The following is a 27,956-nucleotide window of genomic DNA, read 5'->3' on the forward strand; positions in this document are numbered from 1 at the left end:
GATGCGCAACTCGCCGGCGCACATTCCGGCATCGGATTACGGCCGGAATCCGGCCGGAAACAGGACAGTGCCCAATGGCCACTGTCGGCCGGAAATCAGCCGGATTCCGGCCGAATCGCGGCCGGAGACCGGCCGCGGTCGACGCGTCGGAATCCGGTCGATTTTGGCCGGAATTGGCCAACAGACGCTGTTGGCCGATTTCGGCCGGAATCAACAGACGCTGTTGGCCGATTTCGGCCGGAATCGGCCAACAGTAGCTGTTGGTCGATTCCGGTCGAAATTCGGCCAGATTCCGATCGAATTCGGCCGGAATCCGGCCACCAGTCCGGCGCCGGTGAGTTGCGCATCCATCGCCGCCGGTCCGGTGGTCGGCGGTGGCCGGATGGGGGAGCGGCAGCGGCGAGAACGCCGACGACGTAGAGAAGCTATAGTGATTTTTTTTATAAACGACCTGAATTTTTCGCGATGAACGGCCGGGATCGCGTGCGCACGGGGCGCATTTTTTCGTTCGCACAGGATATCAAACTCTTTTATATATATATATATATATATATATATATATATATATATATATATATATATATATATATGCTATGCGAAGTGGACTAGACTCGTAGCCTCGCAGAGCTTGGGCGACGGCAACGTCTTCCCACGGCGAATGGAATGCAATGGCGGAGTGGACCGGACAAAGGCGACGGCGGCGACTCGTAGCCTCGCATAGGCTTGTGCGCGCCTGCTGACGTGGCGCGCACATCTGCTTTGCGTGCGTGACAACGTGGCTCCGATTCTCTCCGTCGCTCCGATTCTCTCCGTAAATCCTATCCCAAAATCGCACCTCTCCTCTCCGTAAACCCTAAACCCATCATACCTCTCCTCTATGTAAACCCTAAACCCATCGCGATGCGAGGTTAGAACCGCCAATTCGAGTTGCCCTCGTCGTCATCCGCTCCACGCCACCGGCAAGCGAAGAGGTCACTCCAAGTGCCCAATCTCTGCTCTGCGAGATAACAAGACGCCGGTGCTCGAACTCTGCGAGGCTACGAGTTGCCGCCATCGCCTTGGTCTAGTCCACTCCGCCGTCGCCGTCCATTTGCCGCGGGAAGATGTTGCCGCCGCCCGAGCTCTACGAGGCTACGAGTCTGTTCCACTCCGTCGTCGACGTCCATTCGCCGCGGGAAGACGTCGCCGGAAGCCAGCTGAGCCACGCCGCTGGAATTGTTGCCCTAAGCCTTCTCTGCTTTGCCGGTTCGAAAACTCAAATTTTCTTTTACTTTAACATTTGATTGTTTAGTAGGGTTGCTCCTGCATTCTTGCAGACATTTGGGTTATATTATTTTTTGCTACGTTTTTCTATATCTTTTGCACTTGATATATATACTTTATCAAGAGTTAGTCCAATCATGTGATTATGTTCATTTTCAAATATATTTTCTCATGTTGATTTTCTTCTTCGACATGGAGGTAGCTATCAATCTGCAAATGTATGGGTTACCTCCATGAAATATATACTTATCTTGTTCATTCTTCTCAAATATATACTTATCAGGAGTTGGATCAAGCATAAGGACCATGAAATATTTCTTAGCAAAATTATACACACAAGATCTGTCATGGTGGAATAAGCTTAAGTATATACATATTCAGGAAAGATAAGTTGCATTATTTCTTCATTTTATCTTTCAGCTGGCAGTGAGCCAAAAATTCTTTGTATCTTCATGTGCTACTTATACAGTTCCCCTCTTAAAGAGTAATCACCTGCACTATTTTTTTTTCTAAACAGAAAAATGCACCAGCAATTTACAAGTGCTTGCTATGTTTTTGAGGTTCTTGAATGATCCATAGTGTGATTGTTGAGTTCGAATGTCCACATGAGTCCAAACATTCATGTTTTTCATATCTATATCATTTACATGCTTATTATGTTTTGAGGGTAGTTTCTTGAATTATCTACAGTGTGATTTGTCGAGTTCAAATGATGTATTAGTGTATGCAGTCATTTCTTCTACCAAGCATTTGTGTTTTTCATGTCTATAATATTTATGTGCTTGAACATGATTCTCATTGACTCAGGCTGCACTTTTGGGCTTGCTTGTTATTCCTATAAGGATGATGTTTGCGTCTATGTGCTACAGTTCTTTGGTGGTTGCAAATGCCGGAGATTGCTGTGCTGTCCTTTGTAGCCGAGGAAAGGCAATTGAGCTGTCTCATGATCACAAGCCTGATTGCAGTAGCGAAAGGAAAAGAATTGAACCTGTTCTGACTAGTACATCGTGGATGGTTCAGACATCGATTCAGAATTGCCGACGTACATGCTCCTCAAAGAGAATCACACCGGAGAGATGAGAGGATCTGAAAAATACTAAAAAAAAAAGGTTAGAATGACACCAGGGTGGATCCCGGCAACCTACTCTGATGCTCAAGTTAGGATTCGGCGTGAGGAAGGAGTTTAATGACTTGGAAAAATTAGGGTAGATGTGTGCATACCTATACCCATGGGCATGAGTTACCTTTTTATAGTAATTGATCTTCGAAATATTAACATCTGTTTAGGAAATATTCTAAAATATCCATTCTAATTTTTTTAGGAAGATTCTAAAATATTTGTTTAAAAAATATTTTGAGATATTTTGTTTATTCTTTGGGTGAACCGAGTTTTAGGATTTTTTAATCTTAAAAATGAACCGGTCTTATGACTTTATCCTTGATGAGGTGTTATTGTCCCGTCGTATCACAAGCATCCCCAATTAGTCTAGTCGAAGGAGGCGTAGTCCGACTGACTGGACTGTGCTGAGTTGTTATTGGGATACCTTGATGAGATGTCATAAGGCAAAGTCGCGAGCTCGAGGCTCGGTACTCCGGGCCGGTCGTAAGGTAAAGTCGCGAACTTGGGACTCGATGCTCCGAGCCTGTCGTAAGGTCAAGTCACGAGCTCGGGGCTCGGTGCTCTGGCCTGACAAAGTCATCGAGCTCGGGGCTCGAAGTTCCAGCCTGTCATAAGACAAAGTCATCGAGCTCGGGGCTCGGAGTTCCGGACCTGTCGTAAGGCAAAGTCGTCGAGCTCGGGGCTCGGAGTTCCGGCCTGTCGTAAGGCAAAGTCATCAAGCTCGGGGCTCGGAGTTCCGGGCCTGTCATAAGGCAAAGTCGCGAGCTCGGGGGCATGTCGTAAGGCCAAGTTGTGAGCTCGGGGCTCGAGACCTGTCGTAAGGCAAAGTCATCGAGCTCGGGGCTCGGAGTTCTGGTCTGTTGTAAGGCAAAGTCGTCGAGCTCAGGGCTCGGAGTTTCGGCCTGTCGTAAGGCAAAGTCGTCGAGCTTGGGGCTCGAAGTTTTGGCCTGTCGTAAGGCAAAGTCATCGAGCTCGGGGTTCAGAGTTTCAGCCTGTTGTAAGGCAAAGTCATCGAGTTCGGGGCTCAAAGTTCCGGCCTGTCGTAAGACAAAGTCATCGAGCTTGGGGCTCGGAGTTCCGGCCTGTCGTAAGGCAAAGTCATCGAGCTCGGGGCTCGGAGTTCCGGCCTGTCGTAAGGCAAAGTCGTCGAGTTCGGGGCTCGGCTTGGAAGAAAAAAACTTATATTAAATAACCACAAAATATTTTTACAAAAAATGATAAAAAAATCTATACAAGCTTAAATACGATAAGGACGAAGATGTGTGGCATTCCAAGGCTTGCTAAGCTCTCTTCCCTTGGCATCTTCCAGGTAATAAGATCCACTGCTAAGCCACCGAATAACTTTATAAGGTCCTTCCCATTAAGGTTCCAGTTTTTCGACATCACCTACTGGTTTAATCTTCTTCCAGATGAAGTCTCTGACTTGAAAAGAGCGAGGTATAATCTTCTTGTTGTAAGTCTGGCACATCTTCCGTCGATATGCCGCCAACCTACAAGTTCTCTGGTCTCCGTGATGAGATCCAACTCTGTACGTCGTTTATCATTGTTGTCGCTCCCATAAGCTAGGATTCGGCTTAATTCCTCTCCGAACTCTACAGGTATCACTACTTCTCCTTTGTAGACTAAGTGGAATGGGGTCATCTGGGTACTGTCTCTTGGAGTAGTTCTGTAAGCCCATAGAATGTCGGGCAGCTCATCTACCCAATTTCCTTATACTTAATCCAGTTTTATTTTGAGGCCTTTGACGAGCTCCCTATTAATTACTTCCGCTTGTCCATTGCTTTGTGGGTAGGCCACGGAAGTGAAGGCTTGGATGATCCCTAATTCTTGACACCAATCTTGTATCTTGCGTCCCTGAAACTGTCATCCATTATATGATACTACTATCTTGCGAGGAATCCCGTACCAGCAAATAATGTTCTTCCACATGAACTTTAAAACAACGTCTTCAATGATCTTGGCCAGTGGCTCAGTTTCCACCCATTTGAAAAAGTAATCCACACCTCACGATGATGCTTTAGTCATCCATGCCATAATAGCCAACTATGAGGTAGCCCGGGTCTTCGTCGATACAGGCAGTTCTGTCAACATACTATACCAAGAGGCATTCAGTCAGATGCAAATAGAGAAATCTGAACTGAAATCCATGTCTACTGTTTTATTTGGATTCACTGGACACGAAGTACAACCATTGGGACAGGTCAGCCTATCTCTTTCCCTGGGGCAAGAGCCTTTAATTCGAACTCGAAGTATTATTTTTACAGTAGTAGATGCTCCATCCTCGTACAATGTTATTCTTGGAAGACCTTGTTGGGATGTATACAAGAATCCTAGCTATCTATGTAAATAAACATTCTGAAATGAGAATTACTTTTGGTCAATGTTTGCATTTAGTTTTTATGCAAGTGTCCATTTAATCTATATTGTAAATAAACATGGTGTGCGGAGTCACACACAGAAGACCATGTTATCAGTTCCTTATAGATTATAAACAGTGTTCACAACCAAGATGGATTGGACAAACCATTGGACTGGTTGTAGTGTAATTTGGTCTTAGTCTGTCTTGACTATAGAATTACACTAGTACACTTAGTGTGTATTGAGCAGGATCATCTGAGGATTGTTCGATTTATACTGACTATATAATTGAACTAAACCTCTGTTACTATCGATGTACATGCTCTTAATCCCAATATAATAACAAACACATGTATTTAGTATGTACTTCTTTGATTCATCAAAGGGTGAGATTTAGAGCGATAGATCAAAAGACCCGATGAGTTGGGAAGTAGTATGTATGTACATGGTGTGTTATTGATTATAGAAGGAAACTGTGTCCTATAATCTAGGCTGATGATGTCCCCTTGAGGAGCTTATAAAGGATTATCATGTAAACCCTGCAGGTGGACTTAGTTCCGCATGATAACAAAGGTTGAGTGGTACTACTCTTGGAATTAGAAGTTAATTAAATTCGAGTTGTCAGTAACTCATTTAATTGACGGACATACGATATCTTAAACACAGGGAGACTAATGTACTTATAGTAAGAAGAAGTCCGTATTATAATATGGGAGATTGTGCAATAATAACTCTCGGTAAGTTGTGTGTTCGGTGAAGAGCATGAGAAGCTTAAACCCATCGGGAGACCAAAACCAATTCCTCCTCTAGGTCCCAACTGTAGCCTCTGGAAATCCTCAGGAAGAATTCTTAGAGATCTTTGGAAGAATTTGTTGGGATTGAGGCGTTTGCTAGAGGGGGGTGAATAACGATTTCTCGATCTTTCTCTGCAAGATAGTTAGCGGAAGCAAAATACAATATACAAAAGAAAGAACAATCGCTAACCCATTCGATTTACTTGGTATCCACCTCAACGAGCTGACTAATCCAAGGATCCACACACCGCGAGCACCTTTCCACTATGAAACTTCTCCTTTTCAAAGAGCACTTTGAAGGCGAAGAAACCCTTACAAATCAATCTCTTCCCTTCACAAGATGTGTAGTACAGTTTAGAGGAAGAGGAATATGAAAGACAAGTATTGGAGTTCGTGCAAGAATGTAACGCCCGCCCTTATATCTACACTCGGGGCGGGGTTACGTACTCATTCATCCATAATCATTTGCATAAAATTTGCAACAAAATAAAACTAAACATGCAAGACTAACCATGCTTGAAGGAAAACAACCACCAAGTGGTGTTTACAATCTAACATGTCAATTATCTAACAGCATGATTTACTAATCTAAGCATGGTTTGAACATGATAGAAGCATGGCATGATCAGGGACATAACATACTGCAAGTACTCCAATTTAATAGTTTAGACATAGCATTGAAGGAGTATTCATAAGCAATTGAAATAGGAAGTCTAAAGCATTATAACTAGCATGTGTACGACAGGAGTTAGATGATAGTATCTTTCTATATGTATTCACATGTATCAGTTCAATTCTAAACATCCTCAAGTATAGAGATAATTCCATCAAAACATCTAACATGACAGTAGTAGCGTATTCATAGTCATAAACATGCCATCAGAGTACATTAAAAACTTGTGAAGCGGAAACAACGAAGATTCTAAACAAAATAAGTAGATATGAGAATCTTTTCTCTTTCCCGAGCCACCATCCCCACACATCAGCCCTTCTGCCTCTTCCTTCAGTTTATATGTTTCTTACCGCTATCTGCAGCATAAGATACAATAAAACTAATAAGCAAACGCTTAGTAAGGATCCCGTCCTACTCGCAAAATCCATCAAAGTAATATACATCATGTACACAATAACCAAGATAAGCAACATAAACATCGTAGCATCATAAGCATCAAGCATCACTATCATCAAGTATTTCTAAGTATCATTATAGAACAGCTCATGCATAATCATCACATAAGTAAGGATGCTTTTCAAAATGAGTTCCATAACGGATAATACTTAAAATACATCCATCTCATTGGGCCCAGTTGTTGTACCTCATATAGCGCGTTCCCTAATGAATTGGGGTAGCGAGCCACCAACTCATTAGAGCAGGACTCTTCCGTCCTACCTCGTGCCATGTCCTTAGTTACCATGTACACAGGATTTATTTAACGACCCCCTTCCGAGTCGGGTACACAACTTTCAAAGTAAAGTACTTAACATGCTTGTATATATATATATATCAATGCTAAGGAGTGCTCCTATTCCACTCTCAAGGGACACACCACTCTTCAAGGGTGCTCATGATCCCCTAGGGACACACCACACAAGGGGTGCTCTTGATCCCATTCATAATGGAGCATCCTTTCAAACATGTTATCATACACATCACATTCACATCATAAGGGTGCCCCATGGGCTATTAGACATGCTCAATCATACGTCACGTTCAGCCACCTAATATAGTCATATCATGTAAGTGGTAGCATGCTCCCTAGGTTAATATCATTCTTCCAAATCCTAAGTCTAGGGTTGGCCGAAAATGGTAAGCAGGGGATTTAAGGTTTTGTAGTCAAGCATTCACACAAACACCTTGCATGCGTTTTGTAGTCAAGCATTCACACAAACACCTTGCATGCATATCATACCACATGTTAATCAACATATTAAACATAGATTACACAACGGGATGGTCATGAAACCTAAACCTTAATCTTCCATGCTTTGGTCGAAAATCATAGGTAGAGAAGTTAGAGTTTCCAAAAGAATCATTCAAGAAGACATACGATAGCGATTATGCTGCAGGCGAGAGGATACTTACATCCTTCCGCTGGAATCCGTCTTCTCTAATCGTAGGGTGCCCTCAATCCGAAGAGCAAGCGTAGATTCCTTCGCTTGGATTCCTCCCGAACTCTTGGTCCTAGTAGAGGGTGGTATCCTTGGGAGAGCCTTCTTCCTCTCAAGTCCTAGGCTAGAACCCTAGGGTTTGTTTTTCGAAAATGGGAGGAGAGCCTTCTAGGGTTTCGGTGGAGGGGAAAGAGGAGGCGAGAATGAAAGTCTTTTTCCCTTTCTCCTTCCTTCCACTCCTATTTATACTAGGGCTTGGAGAGACATGTCTCTTCGCTGCTTGACACGCCCTGGCCGTGCCAAATGACACGCCCGTGCCAATCAGCCCGCACGCCTCGTCAACGCCCTTCCAGAGTCTGACACGCCCGGGCCGTGCCAATTGGCACGCCCGTGTCGTTCCCAGCCGCAACGCAGGACTCCGCCAGTGCTTGGCACGCCCTGCCCGTGCCAATTGGCACGGGCGTGCCCAACACCAGCACGCCTAGTCCATTGCCTTTCCAGAGCCGGACACGCCCGGGCCGTGCCAATTGACACGCCCGTGTCGTTCCCAGCCTCACGCAGGTTTCGCCCAGTGCTTGGCACGCCCTGCCCGTGCCATTTGGCACGGGCGTGCCCAACACCTGCATTAGGGCAAATGGGTTAAGCAAGGGTTAGTGCAGGTGGGAGGTCCAAGGTTCGATCCTTGCTCCCTCCTTTTGCACCTCCTTTATGTACTTTTACCAGCCCACATCCAAGCCCATCGAGTCTAGCCCAATACGACATTTCTTCAAAATGTGCAATTCCGCCAAGATCTCTTCGTTAGTTGGGGGAAGAATGAGCACGAATCGGATTTTTTGAGGAACGTATCGAGAGAGAATTTGATTTGGTTAGACAATGTGTGGTTGGTAAACAAGGATCGGTTTTTTAGCAAGGTACGGAATGTATTGTCAAATATTCAATATGATTCCACAAGATCAAGATCTATTTTCGTTCAAGTAAGGGATTCTAGCCAATTGAAAGGATCTTCTGATCAATCCATAGATCATTTCGATTCCATTAGAAATGAGGATTCAGAATATCCCACATTGATCGATCAAACAGAGATTCAGCAACTAAAAGAAAGATCGATTCTTTGGGATCCTTCCTTTCTTCAAACGGAACGAACAGAGATAGAATCAGATCAATTCCCGAAATGCCTTTTTGGATCTTCCTCAATGTCCCGGCTATTCACGGAACGTGAGAAGCAGATGAATAATCATCTGCTTCCGGAAGAAATCGAAGAATTTCTTGGGAATCCTACAAGATCAATTCGTTCTTTTTTCTCTGACAGATGGTCAGAACTTCATCTGGGTTCGAATCCTATTGAGAGGTCCACCAGAGATCAGAAATTTTTGAAGAAAAAACAAGATGTTTCTTTTGTCCCTTCCAGGCGAGCGGAAAATAAGGAAATGGTTGATATATTCAAGATAATTACGTATTTACAAAATACCGTCTCAATTCATCCTATTTCATTCTTGAACAAAAATCCATTTTTTGATTTATTTCATCTATTCCATGACCGGAACAAAAGGGGATACACGTTACACCACGATTTTGAATCAGAAGAGAGATTTCAAGAAATGGCAGATCTATTCACTCTATCAATGAGAATGAATCTTTTTATCGAAGGATCAGAAAAAAATCGGCCCGGATCTACTGCGGGAATGATTTGGAAGATCCAAAACGAAAAACAGCGGTATTTGCTAGCAACAACATAATGGAGGCAGTCAACCAAAATAAGTTCCTATCTACCGGGTTAGTTAAAAATTTTGGAGGCACATAATTTCTAGGTATTTTTCTAAGTTGGCCTTTGTGATTTTTAATGTACCAATTCAAACCTTCAGGATAATAATTCTTTTTCTGTCGCAGACATGTAATATCAATTTCTAATTTCGCAACTAAATTTTCTAAATTTTTATTTCTATTTTTTAAATTATCAAACATGCTTAATGGACATGATGTAGATAATTGCTTTTTCAAATTCAAAAGTTTTCTCCTATTTTTGCATAAATTATTAAAAAGAGATTTTATAGCAAAAAATAATTCGTCAGGAGATAGTTTACATACCTCACTTACCATGTCGTCATACCTATCGCTTAGTGGTTCATCGTCGCTGCTGCTTTCATCGGATGACTCTCCCCCTTGATCGATGCTCATCTCCGATGTGCTTTCTTCGTCGTCCTCCTCTTGATGACTTGTCATTAGAGCAAGTCCAGCATACTCTTCGTGTTCTGAATCGTCGGAAGACGTGTCATCCCACGTTGCTTTCAGTGTTTTCTTCTTCTTAAGTTGGTAATCCTTCTTTTTCTTGAGTTGAGGACAGTTGTCTTTTATGTGACCTTCTTCGTCACAGTTGTAGCACTTGACTGTCCGTCTTTTCGGAGATCGCCTTTTTGTCTGCATCTTCGAAAACTTGTTAGTTTTAACAAACTTTTTAAATTTCCTTACCAAGTACGCTTTTCCTTCTTCTTCATCATCCGAGGATAAGATTCTGGTTCTGATGTGTTCACGTTCAAAGCTATATTGTTCCCCTTTTTATTTCCTGCAAGTCTGGATTCGTGAAGTTCAAACGTGGAAAATAAATTCTCGAGTGTAGTTGTCTCGAGATCCTTAGCAATAAAAAATGAATCGACAAAGGAAGACCAATCAGAATTTCTTGGAAAAGAGTTTAAAGCGTACCTTAGCGAATCTCGGTTACTTACCTTTTCTCCGAGATTCGTTAGTTCAGTTATTAAACCTTTTATCTTCGAGTGCAGATGCGCTACCGTTTCACCTTCTTCCATCCGGAGGTTGGTCAGTTGGTTGCGGAGAAGGTCCCTTTTGGCGAGTTTGGCCTCTGAAGTCCCTTCGTGTAACTCTAGGAATTTTTCCCAGAGTTCTTTCGCGGATGCATATGTACCGATTCGGTTGACCTCTTGTGCCGGGAGTACAGAAAGCAGATGGTAAACTGCTTTTCCATTCGCCACAAAATCAGATTGGTCCTTCTTGCTCCATTTGGTTAAATCCTTTTCTACGGGAGCTGCAAAACCAGACTGCATTATTATAAATAATTCAAATTCAGTCGTGAAGAATACCTCCATCTTGCGCTTCCATTCGGCGAACTCCCCCTCGAATTTTGGCGGGTAGATGACGGGTCCGACCATTTTGGTTGACGGTGCTGCAGTTGGCGGTTAGTCCTTCTGCGGCGAACTCGCTCTGATACCACTTGTAGGATCGGGTTGGACCGGCTAGAGGGGGTGAATAGACGGTTAAGAGAATTAGCACTCGTCTTTAAGAAAAACTTGGTTGCAACTGGATCGTTGCTTCCAAGGCAGTTAACGCTCAATCAAAAACTCCTTTAGGCGGAGAAGCCTTTACAATTGTAGCACAGAGACTTAGAGAGAAGATTACAAAAGTAATTGATGATTTACTTCTAAAACTCTAAGTCTTATTTATAGCCCAAGAGAATAGATCTAGATCGTTGATCGTAGATGAACTTTCTCTTGGTCGTTGATCCGTTGATGCGATCCTAACCATTGATCAGAGATAGGCTTTGATCGTAGCCGTTGATTAAATAAGGATAAACTTTATCTTTAATAAAAGATAAAGAGAATTATCCTTAATAAAAATTAAGTATTTATCTTTTATATGATAAAAGATAAATCTTATTATTTTTTCTTCTTCTCTTTTTTTTCAAAAGCCACGTTCAAAAGGTCCAAGTCTAAAGTTTACTCTGGTCAAAGTCAATGGTCAAAAAGTCAACGGTCAAAGTCAATGAGTTTGACTTTTGTTGACTTTTTTTATAGAATCTTCGGTTGGGTGATTTCTGGCCAACCAGAGTTAGGCTCACCCGAACCCGACTCCGGCCTTTTGCCCCTCGAGTGTGCTTCCTCCCGGCTTCTCGTCCCTCGGACGTCGCGCACGTCCTTCTCGCTCCACCGACGTACTCTTCCGTAGCTTCCGCGTCCCTCGGATTGCACCGAGCCCGTCGGCTCACTTCCCCGTGCAACCCTTCTCGTTTGCTACGTCTTACGCTCGACTTCCTCCGTACCTAAGTTCCTGCACACTTAGCAGAGGGATTAGAACAACACAGGACCTAACTTAACTTGGTTGATCACATCAAAACTAACCGGGGCACCAACAGGGATAGACCGTATGATCCTCTTATCAATCATGTATTTCTTGATCTCTAAAGTAGACTACTCAATCAAATAAGCTCAATATCTCATATTGATTTATTCGAGCATGATCATGCATTTTTGTAGTCCTACTCTATCAAGGGGTCCATAGATATCACTTCCGTCATATGGAAGGGATAGATCCCATCTACATCACTTATATCCCTCCGCATAACTTATTGCATACCCAGTGATCGCCTTTATAGTCACCCTATTACAGGTGTCATTTGACGAAGCCAAAGTATACAACTCATTATGTAGGGAACCGTAGTGACTTCAGGTCTAAGGACTATTCATATCAATAGTCACATGAGAATGTTTATGACACTCATATAACGATCCATGAAACATTCTCATGGCGGGTTAATTCAGTATATAGTCTCTAACATGTACCCATGTGTCAACGTGATATCACATATCCATGACTTGTGAGATTAAGTCATCAATTGACCTACATGCTAGTCTCAACACATTAATATTGTCCTTGCATATTAATGCTTGACTAGGAATAGTTAAAAATAGTGTTCTATATATGTCTACAGACTCTCACTATCAATTCAACCAATTGATATGTTGTAGACAAGAACCTACTACTCAAGGACACTATTATATTTATTCATATAGTACGAATAAAAAATAAATATAATAAGCAAACTTTTGCCTTTATTAATGAATATGATACATGTGTTCCCTAAACAATCATCTCATGATTGGCACTAAGGACTGACACTAACAACCAAATAATAAAGGAGAAAGTGGATCCCCTTGCCGAAGGCCACGCCTTCCACTAAAAAACCTATACACCCCACCATTTAAAGATATAGAGTAGAAAATCGTAGTAATGCATTCCTTAATCCAATTACAAAATGATCGAGGAAAATCAAAACCAATAAGTGCTGAAAGTAAGGAATTCCCAATAACTATATCAAATGCTTCTTTTTAAATCCACTTTAATCATGCACCGAGGAGAAACCCGCTTCCTTGCATACTTACGAAACAACTCTTAAGTCAAGTAGATGTTGTCACCAATAGACCTTCCCTTAACGAAAGTGGCTTGTGCCGGGTCTAATAAGAATTCCAAGACAACTGCTAATTGCCAACAAGTTATTTGAAAGTACAGATCTTATATTCAAAATTCAACTAAGAATATACCATATAATAATATAAGCATTTTAAAATAATCATCATATTTTTATTTATATTTTAATCTTTTTTTAAAAAAGAAATATTTTTATTTAAAGTTACATATATTTTTATTTCATTAAAAAAATAATTTAGGTTACTTTTAAATTTATTTTTTATATAATTTATAGATATTTATATTTTTATTATTATTTTTTAATAATTCAAATGTCCAGATTCATACAAACCAATTAATTTTGGAGATGAGGGTCTGTCCTCTTATTTTATCCATCGAATAAATTTAAAAGCATAAATAATTCTTTATCTAATAATTAACGTTCTAGATTTTTTATCTCACGGGAAGAAAATATCCTATAATACATCATAAATAAAATTTAAATTGTGAATACTTAATAAATCTGTTGAGTATCTTATAGTTGCATTATATTCGAGGGGCATTTATGTCTTTATCCTTGCTCTATCTCAGTGGGGGCCATCCATTTATATACCAGTCAAAATCAGTGATTGTGGAAGGTTAGTCCAATGAAATTGAAACACCTAAATTATAGCCAAAAATAAGTGATTATCCACTTTGGGACATCTCTCCTATCAAATTCAACTGTGGTCTTCAATCCCTTTCCATACTTGGAAATATCTCATCCTTCCAAATAATGCTACATACCCCTCTACAAATCAGCATTTTTCATTTTACCCCAAACTCTATTTTTTTAATTCAAAATGCTCCTCATTGTAAAAGCTTCAAATTTGTCAAAATTTTCTCTTCACATCCTCAAATTCTTATTATTCACCCCTTAATCCTCAAGTTCATGATAGGGCTGAAAATAATGATCCGACTACACGACGAGACTCAAGTCACAGCTGAAAGATAAAGCTAAAATCTGAAAGTGATTATAGTCATGGAGTGCGTTCCTGAGAGTTTGAAAACTCTATATGAATACATGGATAGGAAATTTCAAAAAAGAATACAAACTTTACGATGGAATTATATTTTTTAAAATAATAATAATAATGAATCTTTATTATGATATCTAAAATATCACTATGAATGAACAATTTGTAATCAAAATTGCATAATTTCTTGATTTACTTCATCACAGATTATCAAGAGGATGACTGTGTCGAATTAGACCGTTCACCTCCAAAAATATTCGTATCATAAGAATTAAATATTTAAATTAAAAAAAATAAAATTAGACTAATTAAGAATAAAGAAATATTTTAGATATAGAATAATTTAAAGAGAGAGTAGAGTTTTTTTTGATAATTAAAAAAAAGAATGCTTTTTTTTATGATATAAATAAAAAAAGCACTTTAAATTATGTAAAATCATTAAAATGGTATCTCTTTAGAGCATCTGCAATGCTCTTTGTTAATAACACATAAAAAAATATTAAAAAAATCTGTGGGACCCACCTCTGCCCTATTAACGCGTTCATACCTTTGAACGCGTTCAAACCTTTGCTCTTCTATCTCTCCTCCACGTCCACACTCACTCCTCCACATCATATTCAGAGAGGTTAAAGAAAAAGTTATTAACGCTCTTTGAACGTGACGTTGTAGATGCCCTTACAACAAAAAAAACAAAATAAACCTTTATTAAACTCAAAAAATATTCTTACTTTTAATATTATGATAGCAGGCACTAACTATTATAATATTATAACAATTAATATAATACTATCTTGGCATCGAATAATTTTGATAAAATTTAAATATTTTTTTATTAAATTAATAAAGAATATTTTTAATTCAATCGATAAAGAATATTTTAATATAATAATATAATAATTTTGATTAAAATAAAATAATAATTTTTTATATTATAATTTACAGGGCAGCAGCAACAACATGAATAAAATATATTTTGATATAAAATATATGGTGGGATATTTTTTTTGTTTATTTTTTAATAAAAATATCCTTTTGCAGATTCACATAATTTAGGGGGTCTTTTTGATTTTTGCCAAAAAAAAAAAAACAAAGAAAAAAAAAGGTTCTCAGTTCTCACCAACCTATCAAACCTCAGGTCTTTCTTTTGCCAACTACCAGTCTTCCCTTCCTTGTCGGTTCCTACCATCCATTCTTCTTCCCCAACCTCCTTTTGCATGTATATATCTATCTATCTATATATATATATATATATCCATAGGAATTTAACTCTGCCAATCATCATCGCATCAGTGTCTGCCTATTCACGAGAGACATGGATCAATCATCGGATGATGCTCTTTCCTCTGATTCAAAAGGTAGGCACTTAGCTTGCTGGATTCTGCCATTACACTAGTTCTTCGAAGCTCCTCCTCTCTGTTCCACTGACTCTGAGCCCTGTGCTTCTTTTTTCAGAGAGCAACAGTCAGGATTCCATTTCCATGGCGGAGTTCTCAGAGGACGAGGAGGACCTGATCGCCAGGATGTATAGTTTGGTCGGAGAGAGGTTTGCTGGCTGATCGAGCACAGCTCCAGCAGCTCCGTTTCCTGTTTCGTTTACTGATTCTTGTTTGGTCTGTGGTCGAGTGGCGTGCAGGTGGAAGCTGATCGCCGGGAGGATTCCGGGAAGAACAGCCGAGGAGATCGAGAAGTACTGGACTTCAAGGGACCATTCGAGCTCCTGAAGCTTTTCTGCTAAATTTTGGAGTTCTTCTTCAGGATTTTGGATGTGCATTGTGAGATCGATGTTGTTCGATTGGATTGTGTTTATGGGAATGTTGAATTCGTGGGGAGATGAACTGCTGGGAAGAAGAAGGGTGTTTGTGGGGCGAGTCTCTTGCACATGATGTGTTTGTTCTAATTCCTGTTCATTAGAACTGATTTTTTTTATTATTATAAAAAGTTTTTTAGAGGTGTTGCCATTCTCAAAGAAAAAAAAATTAAATATGCTGTTCATTCGTCCGACCACCGCCGGCCGCCGGACCGGATCCGTTGAACCGCAACTCGACGGCGCACATCATCGAAGTGGCCAAAAACTCTATTTTTATTTTTTTTGAAGGTCTTAAACTGAACGGGCGGCAGGAAGCGGCGGAGGTTCGAAAAAAGGCGTGATTTTTTCAAAGTTAACGGGCGCTCAGGAGGAAGCAATTCCGTTATTTAATGGAGGAAGAGTTATTTTGTGGAAGGGTTTGAACTTTGGGGGAGTAAAATGACAAATTTGTAAGTATGGGGGTATATTTAAAAAAGAAGACATTCTGCTCTATTTTTTATTTTAAAAATTCTCATATTTCAAAATCGAAGTATTTTCAATTTGGATCAAAATTATTATACATGACTACGTTCCTAAAATGAATAAGAAAAATATATATATATATTTTTTAATTTACTTGTCGAATTATCACATTTCTAAATTGAATAAAAAAAACAAGCGTTTTAATTATTTCGCAAAACGAAATAAGATGTCTTTCGAACTCTCTCGAAGGAAATTGAATGGAGCGGTTGAAGAGGGCGGTCGCCCAAATCGCCGCCACCCCGGACGGCCGCCTCCGGGAGCTCCCGCTCCTCCACCGTTCCCTTCTGCGCCCTCTCCTCTCCCTCACCTCCTCCCTCTACCGCCTTTCCCTCGCCCTCCGTCGCCGCGTTTACGCTCTCGGACTCCTCTCCCGGCAAAGGCATTGTCCTACAGTGGCCATTTTCGCGTTTGACTATATCTCTCTCTCTCGTTGGTGATCTTGTGAGATCGGTGATGTTCTTATTTATTCCATATTGCAGGTTGCCGGTGCCGGTGATCAGCGTTGGCAATCTGACGTGGGGCGGCAACGGGAAGACTCCTATGGTGGAATTCATTGCCCGGATCTTTCTGGAAGCCGGAATATCGCCGCTCATCCTAACCAGGGTAACCTCATGATTCACTCCCGTGTCGAATGGGAATCATCTAACATTTCGGTGGCATTTTTCTTCTCTCTCTCTTTTCCTTCTCACTTCTCGGTTCGGAAGGAGTCTAGTTTACTTTGATTAATGTTTTCCTATACCATAGCAAGGTTGAGGAAGTCTCTCTTAGCTCTTTCTTGTAGAAGCTGACACCAGCCGTAGAGAAACAAATCAGTTATTGGACAAAGACATGTGTTGTTGGGCTTTAATTGCTGATAAGTTACTCAGCAAATTATCAGCCATTATCTTAGTGTTACGTTTGGATACGTTAATTTAAATTGCACAGGTGAGTACTTACCTTAAATCTCTCTGCTGATGCCAGGTAGCAAGTGCATTCAGGTAGCTTAGTTGCGCATGAAAGGCATAGTGGCATGATTGATTGAGCAGATGTGCCTATGGAATTTCTTAGAAACTGTTGATTGATTGTATAAGCTATAATTTTTGGACAACAATTTCAGTTCAACTTTCTTTACCATTGAGTAGGTCCAAATACTTGGGTCTTGCTTCAATATCTCCCTTTCTGTATCCATTTTTTCTACAAGTAAATAAAGGTTGTCTTCACGAGAACTAAATGACTGAAATGTTGTGTCTGACCCAAACAGTTGTGACACCAAGGCTTCCATACATTTATTAATTCAATACAGATTATTAACATGGAAGATGTCGTTCTGTTGGGCCAAATTATTAGAATCAATTTAATGTAAAAGTTGTATATCTTATTCTAACATGACAAAGTTGATATGTCTTCTTTTCTGATGAAATTACTCCCATTCTTGCAGGGCTATGCAGGAGGTGATGAAGTTAAAATGATTCAGAGACACCTTTCAGGGACACCTACTAGGATCGGTGTAGGTGCTAATAGGAGTGCAACTGCAGCTTCTATATTCAGACAACATGGTTACATGAAGTTCCATAGCACATTGTTTGCAGGAAAACTGTCAAGTACTCAGCATTTGAGACTTACATCTGGAAATGACAAAGTGGCTGTTGCAATTTTGGATGATGGAATGCAGGTTTTATTTGACGCTTACAAATTTTTATATGTGGGTATTTACTAAAAAAATTCCAAATTAGTTGTCTTTTTTTCTTAGTTACTCTTTAAGCCATTGATATGACATAGGGAGGCAAATGGTGTGCAAACAAATAATCAAAACTAAAATCTCACATGTAACTAAGGGCAAGCTAGGCTTTTCTAACCTGACAAGTGTGAGTCCACCAAGTACATCAGTAAGCTTGCTAAATTAAGTATCAAGAATTGACATAATCAATTCAATCTCAACAACACTAATGTTATGCCTCACTGAAAATACTGAGTGCACGCCTACTAAAATGCAACTTTGATAACTTAATAGAATAGAAACAATCACACCAAGCAATTAGTACATCAAAGCAAGCAAAATTTTGCACAATTAAAGCGAAAAGTATCAAAGCTAATACAATGGTTTCGAGGTGTTCCTCAATTGAGTGAATTCTCTATCTAGGTGCTCTTCCTACCCTGAGATTTCATCCCAAACCATTCCACCATAATGTGCAGTGATTTATCAAATGCAAGTCAATATTGAGATGTCATCTAGTTCTGACCTTATATTAAATTCCTCCTACTTGTGCCACCCTAATTATTCAATAAGGTAGATATTTACTAATTTCATACTGAAGTTCTACTTGGTCTTTATGCTCATCCAATGCAATCAATATCATGCAGTCTTAGGGAAACTCTACTTAACCTAATGAAGTTGATAGGAGATTTCTTATGATGACGTCGACACTCTCAAGGCGAACTTGCCTTGCAATTCAAGCTCTTAGGTATTCTTAATAGTGCTTACTTGCAGGCAAGATGATGTCATGCATGAAGTCATTGGCCAATATCAGAAGAGCAACAGAAAAAAATACAAAAACAAACCAACAGGAAGAGAGTTTGGAAAGCTCATTTTATACCCACTTCAGTTTCCCATAATGTGCTTTGATTGAAATGAATATGCATCTTAGGATTTGGGAATCAAAGACGATATAAGAGTAATGAATTGCTCATTTTCAATTAGTTATTGAGCAGATATTGATGAATTACTGGTGCTCAAAACTTAGTAGAAGCATCAAGCAAGTATGCAGTTGGTGGTATGCTTATGTAGGCCATCAACCTTTATATAACAAGGCATGCCAATTTAGCATTGTTCTATTTCAACGACTAAATTATAACCATCAACCTTATAATAGGTAGATCGATCAACCAGTTTTAATGTTATAATACCGACCAAATGACTAAAATGCACAAAAATATGCTAGATTTTCAGTATGGCTAACGTATTCTACTATTCGTTGGCTCAGTCAGTTTTAATCATTGTCTAGAAGGTTCGAGGATGTTTCTAATCTTTTCTAGGATAGTTATAGAGGTTTGGGAAGGTTTGGATGTGTGCTCAATGCATTTTAGAACAAATCTAATAAAATTTAAATTTGAGCCTGACACTACCTCATCCTTCTAGTTCTTCTTGAAATCTTCATAATCCCATACATGCTTCCAGTCTTCTAAAGCACGTCCCACATTTTTTCAGATTGAATTAATGCTTTTAGCTTCTTGATATATTGTGGTTTTCGTGATGTTATAGCTACACAGCTCAAAACATCACTAGTTAGATACCTTTTGTTTGTTAATATCAAGACTGGAATTGTGATATAGGCTTCCAATCATGAGCCATCAAGCTTCATATTATTCAATTAATTATCTACATTTGAGTAGATTGTCCAGTTCAAAGTTACAATGGTTAATTGTCCTTCTCAAACTGTTTTAAATTTAATATTTATAAAATGAACAAAACATCTAATTTTCAATTTCTCCTCACTCCTTGATGGAGTAATAAAGGCTTCAACTACAATGTATTAGTTCCTAATTGATAAACACAAAAGCAAGCCATGTGTCCAAAGTATTTGTGTCAACAAGTTTATATCCTTTGTAGCGTCTGATTTTATATGGTTCTTATCTGATTATGCTAGAAAAAAAATCTTCTGATTAGAATATGCTAGAAAAACCTGAGTGATTTAAACTTATTGTCTTTTTCTTATTCTTTTAATATGCAGCATTGGAGCTTGTTGCGTGATGTGGAAATTGTAATGATAAATGGCTTGATACCATGGGGAAACAACCATCTGCTTCCTCGCGGATCCCTGAGAGAACCATTGGATGCACTTTGTAGAGCAGACATCACTGTGATTCACCATGCAGATTTGGTATGGTATATACCATTGTACTTCTTTTGTTTGAGGTTTACCTGTCGGGAATAAAGAATGGTTCAAGCATGAGCCTTGGAGGCTTACGTTCATATGCACCTATAGGCTTACTAGTGTTTTTCTCTTTGGCTAAAAGCTAAACCAGGTTGATTTTCTTGTTTCGATTATTTAGTGGGTGAGGTCCCACTAATAGCTTATATTCATATAGCAATGTAATAGGTTATAGTAGCAGTGAAAAGCAGCCGATGTTATACCAATACAGCATGTAAAAGAAGAGAAGGAAGATACGGAAGTGTGTTGTACTGGGGGTGGATCCCCTAGTGAACAATGGCCCACTTTTAATCAGCAAAGTGACCATGGGCTCAAAGTTGTCAACATCTCAACTTATCTCAGTCACTCTTGCCCAAGATGAAATGATTCTGAAAAATGGAATTTTCCTGGCCAAAGTGTCATTGCATTTCTGCTGCTCACCTTTGTCTAGCAGTTCTAGGCTTGTTGTCCTAAGTCCATTCTTTGAATCTTGAGATCGTGTATCACTGTTACGACGGTCAACACTTGAATGGATGTTATCCTCATCAGATAAGTAGGTATTAAGATGGTCAAAACCTTCCTTTTATTAATTGCCCTTGGTTACAAGTTGGGCTGTGTACTTATTGATCAATTCATTCATCAACCTTGTACTTTCTTTTTAGAACCCATTTATAGCCCAACGACTTATTACCTTGTGGGAGGTCTACTAATTCTTAGGTATGATTTTACATTATGGATTTTAGCTCAATATTTATAGCCTTTTGTCAAGATGGAGCTTCTGCCTCGATTCATTTTCTAATATATAAGTTAGAAAATTAGGTCTGACAATTGTTATCTACTTTGGACCTCTTGTTGCATCTTATTTCTTCATCAATTGGATGATTACCAATAAATTCTTTTATTAGAACTTACCTCTCTCACTTTTGTGTGGAAAGACATCTTCGACAACTATCACATTTCTCGATTCAATAATTGTACTTTCATGTATGTTTATACTAATTTGTGAATCAGAAAGTGATATGTGTATTTGTTACTCACATATCATCATCTCTTTTAGTGTATGGTTCTTGTGTTCATTAACACCATTAAATTGAAAAGAGTAGAAGTTGTCATTCAATGAAAACAGAAAATTCCTTGAACAGAGCCCACTATTGTCCTTATCACTTTGGATGATCTTGATTGTTTTTCTAAAGTCATTCCCAACTTATTCTTGTAGTGTTTAAGCACTTTAAGAGCCTCTTCCATACTCCTTAGCATGTATACGTAACAATATCTACTATCATAATTAATAAAAGTGATGAAGTACTTCTCATCTCTTATTTGAATGAATTTAGATCACAAATATCACTGGGAATTAGTGTTAGAGGTGTTATGCTTCTTTCCACTGAAGGGAAGGGAAACTTGGCTAGTCTAGCCTCCACACAATTATCACGCTTGTGTCCTGAATTGACCTCAACATGTGACAATAGTTTCAATTTTACTAATTTGCATGTATTGAAGTTGGCATGTCCTAGTCGGTCATGCTATAATTCAGACTATTCATTCTGTCCTATAGCTTATTTCTCAATTTTTTTTTTACTTTAATAAAGGTTATATTCAATTTGAATAACCATCTCGCTAGTTATTCCTTATCCACAAAGTTTTAATATTCATAAGTATCATCTTGTCGGCCTTGAATATGAGCTTGATGTTGGTCTTGACTAACAACGATTTCAAGTATTAGTATGATCTTCCAAATATCAGGAATGCAGAACATCAATGAGCATTAGCTCTTTTCCTAAGTTTATCTTCAACACTAGTTTGTCAAGGCCTATGATCTTGGATATTGATGAGTTGCTCATGAAGAGATTATGTCCAGAGATAAAGTGTACAAGGAGAACATCTCCTCATTTACACAAATGTGTTAAGTGGATCCAATATTGATCCACCACTTTATTGGGGCATCCCTCACATTTGTTTCAAGTATCACGTAGATAGAATAAGCCTATCTTCCTCAGTTGGTGGGTCTATATTTTGGTCCACAAATCTCTCAACTATGAATTTCTTCAAGTTTACATTCTCTACTTTGTATGTCTTCCCTAACAACTCCCATAATTAATTTTGGACTATGTATCTTTTCCTTGACAACCAGAATTCATGAATAATCTGATTTTCTGCTTTTGTATTTTAGTCTATTTCTATTGTTAATATCAAGCATGAACTAAGTTATTAGTTGTGTGTGTATTAATAGCTAATCAAGTTCCATTTTTTGTTGCATTTACTAGTTCATTATTTATAGTTATCTGAAGGGAAGCGCAAAATGATAGAGACAAAGATTCGGATCATCGATCCATGTTCTACCATATTCTTTAGTAGATTGGCACCATCTCACTTTTTTGAAGTGAAGAATCAACATTCTATATTGCCGTTAGGTCTGGTGCTTAACAGGACTGTGTTATGCGTTTCTGGAATTGGTTCCCCTTATGCTTTTGCCCAAACAGTTGGTAAGGTGTGTGTTTGTTCCTTTTCCATTATTAACTTCGTATTCTGCTTTTCCTTGCAAGAGGAAGTCGAATATCTTAAGTTCCAGCCATAGCTCATTGCAATAGGGGATGTCAAATTTCAGCCAGTTCTTCTATGATGTTTATCGTGATGAGGAAACGTGTTACCTGTGTGTGTGTGTGTGTGTGTATTTCAAGATCAAGATAGTTTAAGCTTGAGAACTACATGTTTCATTCTTGTTAACTCTTCTGCAATAGCTGCAGCCATCCTGCAAAACCTTTGATTGTTTTCATGAACTTGTTTTTATTTGATTCCTAGGAAGAACCGACATTTATATTTCTGTGTTTGCTTCTGCTATTATCCCTACTGCATCAGACAATCATTGTTTTCATTAGACTTCCTATGGGTATTGAAAAGTAGCCACCACAACTCTATTGTGTAGTTAGTTTTGTCTTATGCTCATCTCCGCTATGAAATGTTATTTCAGCAATATCTAAGATGGGCATTTGTAGATGAGCCTATGCAGTTGGTTACTTTGTCATAATTCTATAATATTCTGCCTCTTAGGGATATGCTACCCATACCTTTAATTTATGAAAGAACTTTCTTGAGTAGAGCACAATAATGTAAGATGTCATATATTAAAGATATCTATTAAGTCCATGCATACAACAATCCATGCTTGATACTTTTATCTTCCAAGGGGAGTTTACAAATTCTATCCCTAGATATCAATTATTGGAGGTCACTGATATGATGTCTTGCCAACATGTGTCATCCTCAGTTTCACTGCACTTGTGAATGTTAAATTGAAATAAAAGGAAAAAAAATGATGACTGTTGTTTTCAACTGTGCAGTTAGTGTCCTCTTTAGTTTCTGATATGTTTGCAATAAAAATTCTTGTTCGGCACTCTTGGTTTTACTATGGTATGTCAATTTGTTTTCTGAAATAAAAAATGTATATCTTTTGACACTATGTTGTAAGCTTTTTGTCATCTATTTTTTTGGTGTCAGATTTCTTTTAGACTGATTGGCTAAACCATTCTGGGTTTCTGTAAATAATTGATTTGTTTAATTTTGCATGCTGGATTTTTCAGATCGGGCCATCATATGTTGATAGATTAGACTTTGATGATCATCACTCCATCCAATTTCATGTGAGTGCATCTCTACTCCCCACGGTTTCCACAATCATGTATCCCTTTGTTCAATCCCTTATAAAGAAATATATTTTGTTGAGGAACTTGATATTGGAGAACTCTTAGGCATTTATATTTCTTTGTGGAGGACATATACATGCAGTTATTGATATGCAATGCATATAGCATATATTACCTGCCTTGAAGAACTTGCAAAAGAAATCATACATATAAAAAATTGGGTAACTATATCATGGAGGGTTCAATAAATTGTTTTTATCAATATGAATTGTATTAACTAAACTAGCAAAAGTCCATACTTGTCCAAAGAATATATATAAATATATATATATATATATATATATATATATTGGACTTGACGTATTAACACTCAAGTTGAGCATCACCAGCTAGCTTTTAACAAATACAAATAAATTAGCTGACAGACAACAATATTGATTATTTGTGCAGTATTTGACAAGCAATGGATTGTATAAAATAAGTTGTTTTTGCTACTTTAGATATCATGCAGTAAGAGGATACAAGTTATGTCACAAACTTCCTTTACATCATATACAAGGTCAATTATCCACTTGCATATCTGAATTTAACTTCAAGCAGGATTAATGGATACACGATCCCATGGGCACCTGATTCAAATCCATGTACTTTGTGCTTATATCTTAGGTACTCAAGAATTTAACCAAATATATACCTGGTCTGAATTTGATACCGGTATTTACTGACTATTGTGGAGACTAATATGTATCTAAACACACTTTAAGCAAGTTGGGCGGGCAAGGTATGGAAAAAAACATGACTGATTGCCATTGCTTGTATGATCTATTATGCATTCCTTAAAGTGTTTCATGCTCTTTCTATCTGTTCTGGTGGAGAAAGCTGGCGACAAGTTGTTTGACTAAATTTGCTACTAATTTTTTCCCCTAGGATAGAACATTTGCCTAGCAAGTAGCAGAAGTGAGGACGTTGTAAAATGGGCTCACTTTCCCAATTTGTGTTATCAAAACTCATAGCAGAACTGAGAAGACTTATCTCATAATCTTTTTTAAATTTTCTATAATTATAATCAGTTTTTTTGCTATATATATATATATATATATTTTAAAGAAACATTGGTTTTATTTGTCAGTTGTTTGATTTCATCTAGTTTACCTGAAAATTTGTTGGATCTCCATCCAAGGATATCAAGTTGATCAAAGAGAGACTAGAGGAGCTCGAGAGTAGATTCAAAGAAAAAATTATTGTAGTGGTGACTGAAAAGGTATACTTGTAATTTTGGTTTACTTCCATTCTAGGAGATCATTTTTCAGAGTGTACCAATAACTTTTACACAGATAATTGAGACAATTTTGTGCAGTTTTGTTACCTTCTATTTTCATTCCTCGATACCACCCTCACAATTTGACTCTCATCTGTTCAGGACTATGATCGAGATCCACTTATTCTAAGGGAGCTACATGATTTTGAAGTCCTGGTCCTCTGTTGTACCCTCCACATCATGACAACGAAGGGACAGTCAGAGGAGAGCTTCAAGATGAAGCTCAAGGAGCTGCTAATATCAAAGCATGGAGGATAAACCATGTTTTCCAAATTATCGTTCTTTTATGTTTAGGCCTTAGCTTGGTCTAAGTAGAGCCATTCCCCATGTTGTGTAGGACAAACCCTGATCAGAAATACCAATCTTTGATTGTGTTCATCCTCTGCCCATTTTGCGCATTTCCTGTTTTAGGGGAAAGACATTATTGTGATTATTTACTGTTGTTACTTATCACAATTCATTTAACCATCAGACTTCTACCTTCCGAAATTCATTGGTATGCCTTGCTGTTGAGGGTTTTAGTTTAACACCTTATGTGTGATCCTTTTGTTCTTTCATTTACCGAAAGCGAGATTTCATAATGCATGTGCAGGGGATGAGGAGGAAGACAAATATGCAATCATGAGATGGCAATTTCACTTCCACAGTGTCCATGACACAGGTTGGCACATAGGCACATTCAAATATTACCAAATTCTTACTTGTTCATCTATTATTCTTGTGGAGAATGCATCTTGCAAGCGCAAGTATATATAGATCAAGGGTGGATTCTGGAGGCAAACTATAACATGTTCAGCTTGTATAGTGATTGACCTTGCCAGTTTCACCGAGCATCAGGTACAATTATCTGCTAAAGTTGACACAAGCCTCACCCTGCAATTAACATCCTACTGAAATGCGCTGCGTCAGCACTGGAGTAGATAACACCTTGCGTGATGCCATTAAATGTTTCCCTTGTACCAGCCTGGCGGCAATCAATCAGGTTATGGCAGTCATGGCACTTTGTTGCTTTCTTGATTTCTTATTCCTGATTTGTGTTTCAATTCTTACATTTGAGCTGCTCTGCCTGTGATACATTTTGTCAGCAAAGCAGGTCCAGTGAAAAGACCTAGTTCTACAAGAGAAGATTTCAGGTAAACCCAGTTTACTGTAAAAAAATTTAGAACTGCCTGTCTTTATACACACTGAAAATTGTGAAAAGGATCATGAAGTGTTTGTGGACAATGCCTGAATACACCACTCTCAAAATCTCTTTTTAGGTATTGATCAATTGTATCTATCGTCCCACATACAGTAAATATCACATATGTAAGTTTGGTCAAACATTCACTTGAAAACATGAATTATAAGAATAGACTTATTACTGACAGTTTAATCGATGAATTAGGCTTTTCATGTGCATGTAAATCAACACTTGAGTCAAGTTTGAGCTAGGTTGGAACAAGGTGGCTCGGCCATTTTTTTTTGTCTTTTGATTATTTCTTTAAATTGAAAACTCAAGTGCAACCTTTTTCTAGATAAGAAAATTTGAACATTGGTTGAGATTTACTTGTTCACAACCTATTTTCTTAAATGAACATGATCAAAGAGTTTGGCGGCTGGGACTCTAATTAATAAGTTTAGAAATGAACTGAGCTTTATTAGTTGATTTGAGATTAACTAATGATCTTCTTTCCTACCCTTGTTATTTTGGTCACTAAGATGAAAATATGTAGCTCCATAAAGCTTACACGACAATCTTCAGAGCTTCATTCATGTGTCATAACTGAACTCAAGTATTTATCAGTAGAATCTCGTCAAATAATTTAACAGTGGTGGTAAAGGACACTGATTAGGATGAGAGCATAAAGTTCACAAAGGGTACAGTACAATATTCCCTTTTATTCTGCTGCAACTGAATTCACTCCAATTGTTAAAAGAGCAGGAAGATAAACAAAAAAAAGGAGCATTTTACCAGAGGCACCCTTCATAATTAGTGCATATCAAAATGTGTCCTATAGTGTATTTTTTAAAAAAAAAATAAAAGGCGCTTCAAATTTATTTTTCCTCCTAATATCCCTGACCATGAGTTTTTTTTTTCCTCCAGAAGCAGTTGCAACTGATTTATAAATCACATTGTGACTGGCAAGATTTAAGCACCAACGCTATAATTTTTGGATATTTGGAAGTTTGAAATAGTGTTTCACAACCACACGAGATAAATTAGCTTGGGCTGTGAAAAATGACAGAGTGGCATAGAAGGTGAAATCTTATATATGAAAAATGACAGAATATTATAGAATGTGTGATACATTTAGGACTTGATGATTGGAAATTTTGTGTTCAACTTGTAACTGATTTGTAAATTAGTTTGTGTTGTGAGAAAAGTAGCATAGAAGACGAATTTGTGATTTTCTCAAGCTAGTTTAGAAGTTTGAAATGGTTAACTTGGTCTGTCTCAAAGTTAAACGAGAGCTGCATGCTGTATCTACAACAATTGTGGAGGCAAACATCACAGCCAAAGGTATGATTGATAAATAATAGATGCATGGTGCCCTTTGATAACATTTTTTTTAAAAAAAAACTAGAGAGATAGATAGGGATGCATTTTGGTAGATATAATTATCATGAAGTATTTTGTTTTGTTTTGGAAAAAATGCTCGATAGAAAACAAGGAGAGCATTGATGGAGACCATGTCTGAGCTCATCAGCTGCGTTTGGCGATGAGCAGCAGCAAGAAAAAGGAATCCTCCCTGTAGGGATTAAATGCCCTCTGTGGCTTGGACGCATATGGTCATGAGGTGGAGCTTCACAGAGGGACAGAGAGATGATGGTTGGTCCTTCAGAAAATTAATGCACCACCCCAACTCATTACAACCAACCCAGAGTATTCATTATGGATGTGTGTCCATTTTTTTCCCACACAGATCTATCTTGCCAATGTTAAAC

At 38.5% G+C, this 27,956-nt stretch overlaps 2 protein-coding genes across 2 annotated transcripts in view; both read left to right on the top strand.

Moving 5' to 3' along the window:
- Positions 1-15,801, top strand: part of LOC141832018 (MYB-like transcription factor ETC1) — a 49,656-nt gene extending 33,855 nt beyond the window's left edge. The window contains exons 2-4 of the mRNA XM_074719478.1: positions 15,153-15,208; positions 15,306-15,396; positions 15,487-15,801. Coding sequence (XP_074575579.1) covers positions 15,166-15,208; positions 15,306-15,396; positions 15,487-15,574 — 222 coding nt within the window. The 5' untranslated portion in view covers positions 15,153-15,165 and the 3' untranslated portion in view covers positions 15,575-15,801. The remainder of the gene's footprint in view (positions 1-15,152; positions 15,209-15,305; positions 15,397-15,486) is intronic.
- A 574-nt stretch (positions 15,802-16,375) lies between these two features.
- On the top strand, positions 16,376-25,515 carry LOC141832207 (putative tetraacyldisaccharide 4'-kinase, mitochondrial). The gene is made up of 8 exons (XM_074719695.1): positions 16,376-16,561; positions 16,662-16,785; positions 17,600-17,833; positions 19,890-20,039; positions 22,348-22,557; positions 23,648-23,707; positions 24,891-24,971; positions 25,131-25,515. Exons 1-8 carry the CDS (start codon positions 16,380-16,382, stop codon positions 25,284-25,286), a joined length of 1,197 nt encoding a protein of 398 aa, XP_074575796.1. The 5' UTR covers positions 16,376-16,379; the 3' UTR covers positions 25,287-25,515.
- The last annotated feature ends 2,441 nt before the right edge of the window (positions 25,516-27,956 follow it).

This window comes from Curcuma longa, chromosome 7 (genome assembly GCF_044706935.1).
Source record: "Curcuma longa cultivar G26 ecotype Majalengka, Jawa Barat chromosome 7, ITB_CL_G26_1.1, whole genome shotgun sequence".
NCBI classification, from domain to species: domain Eukaryota; kingdom Viridiplantae; phylum Streptophyta; class Magnoliopsida; order Zingiberales; family Zingiberaceae; genus Curcuma; species Curcuma longa.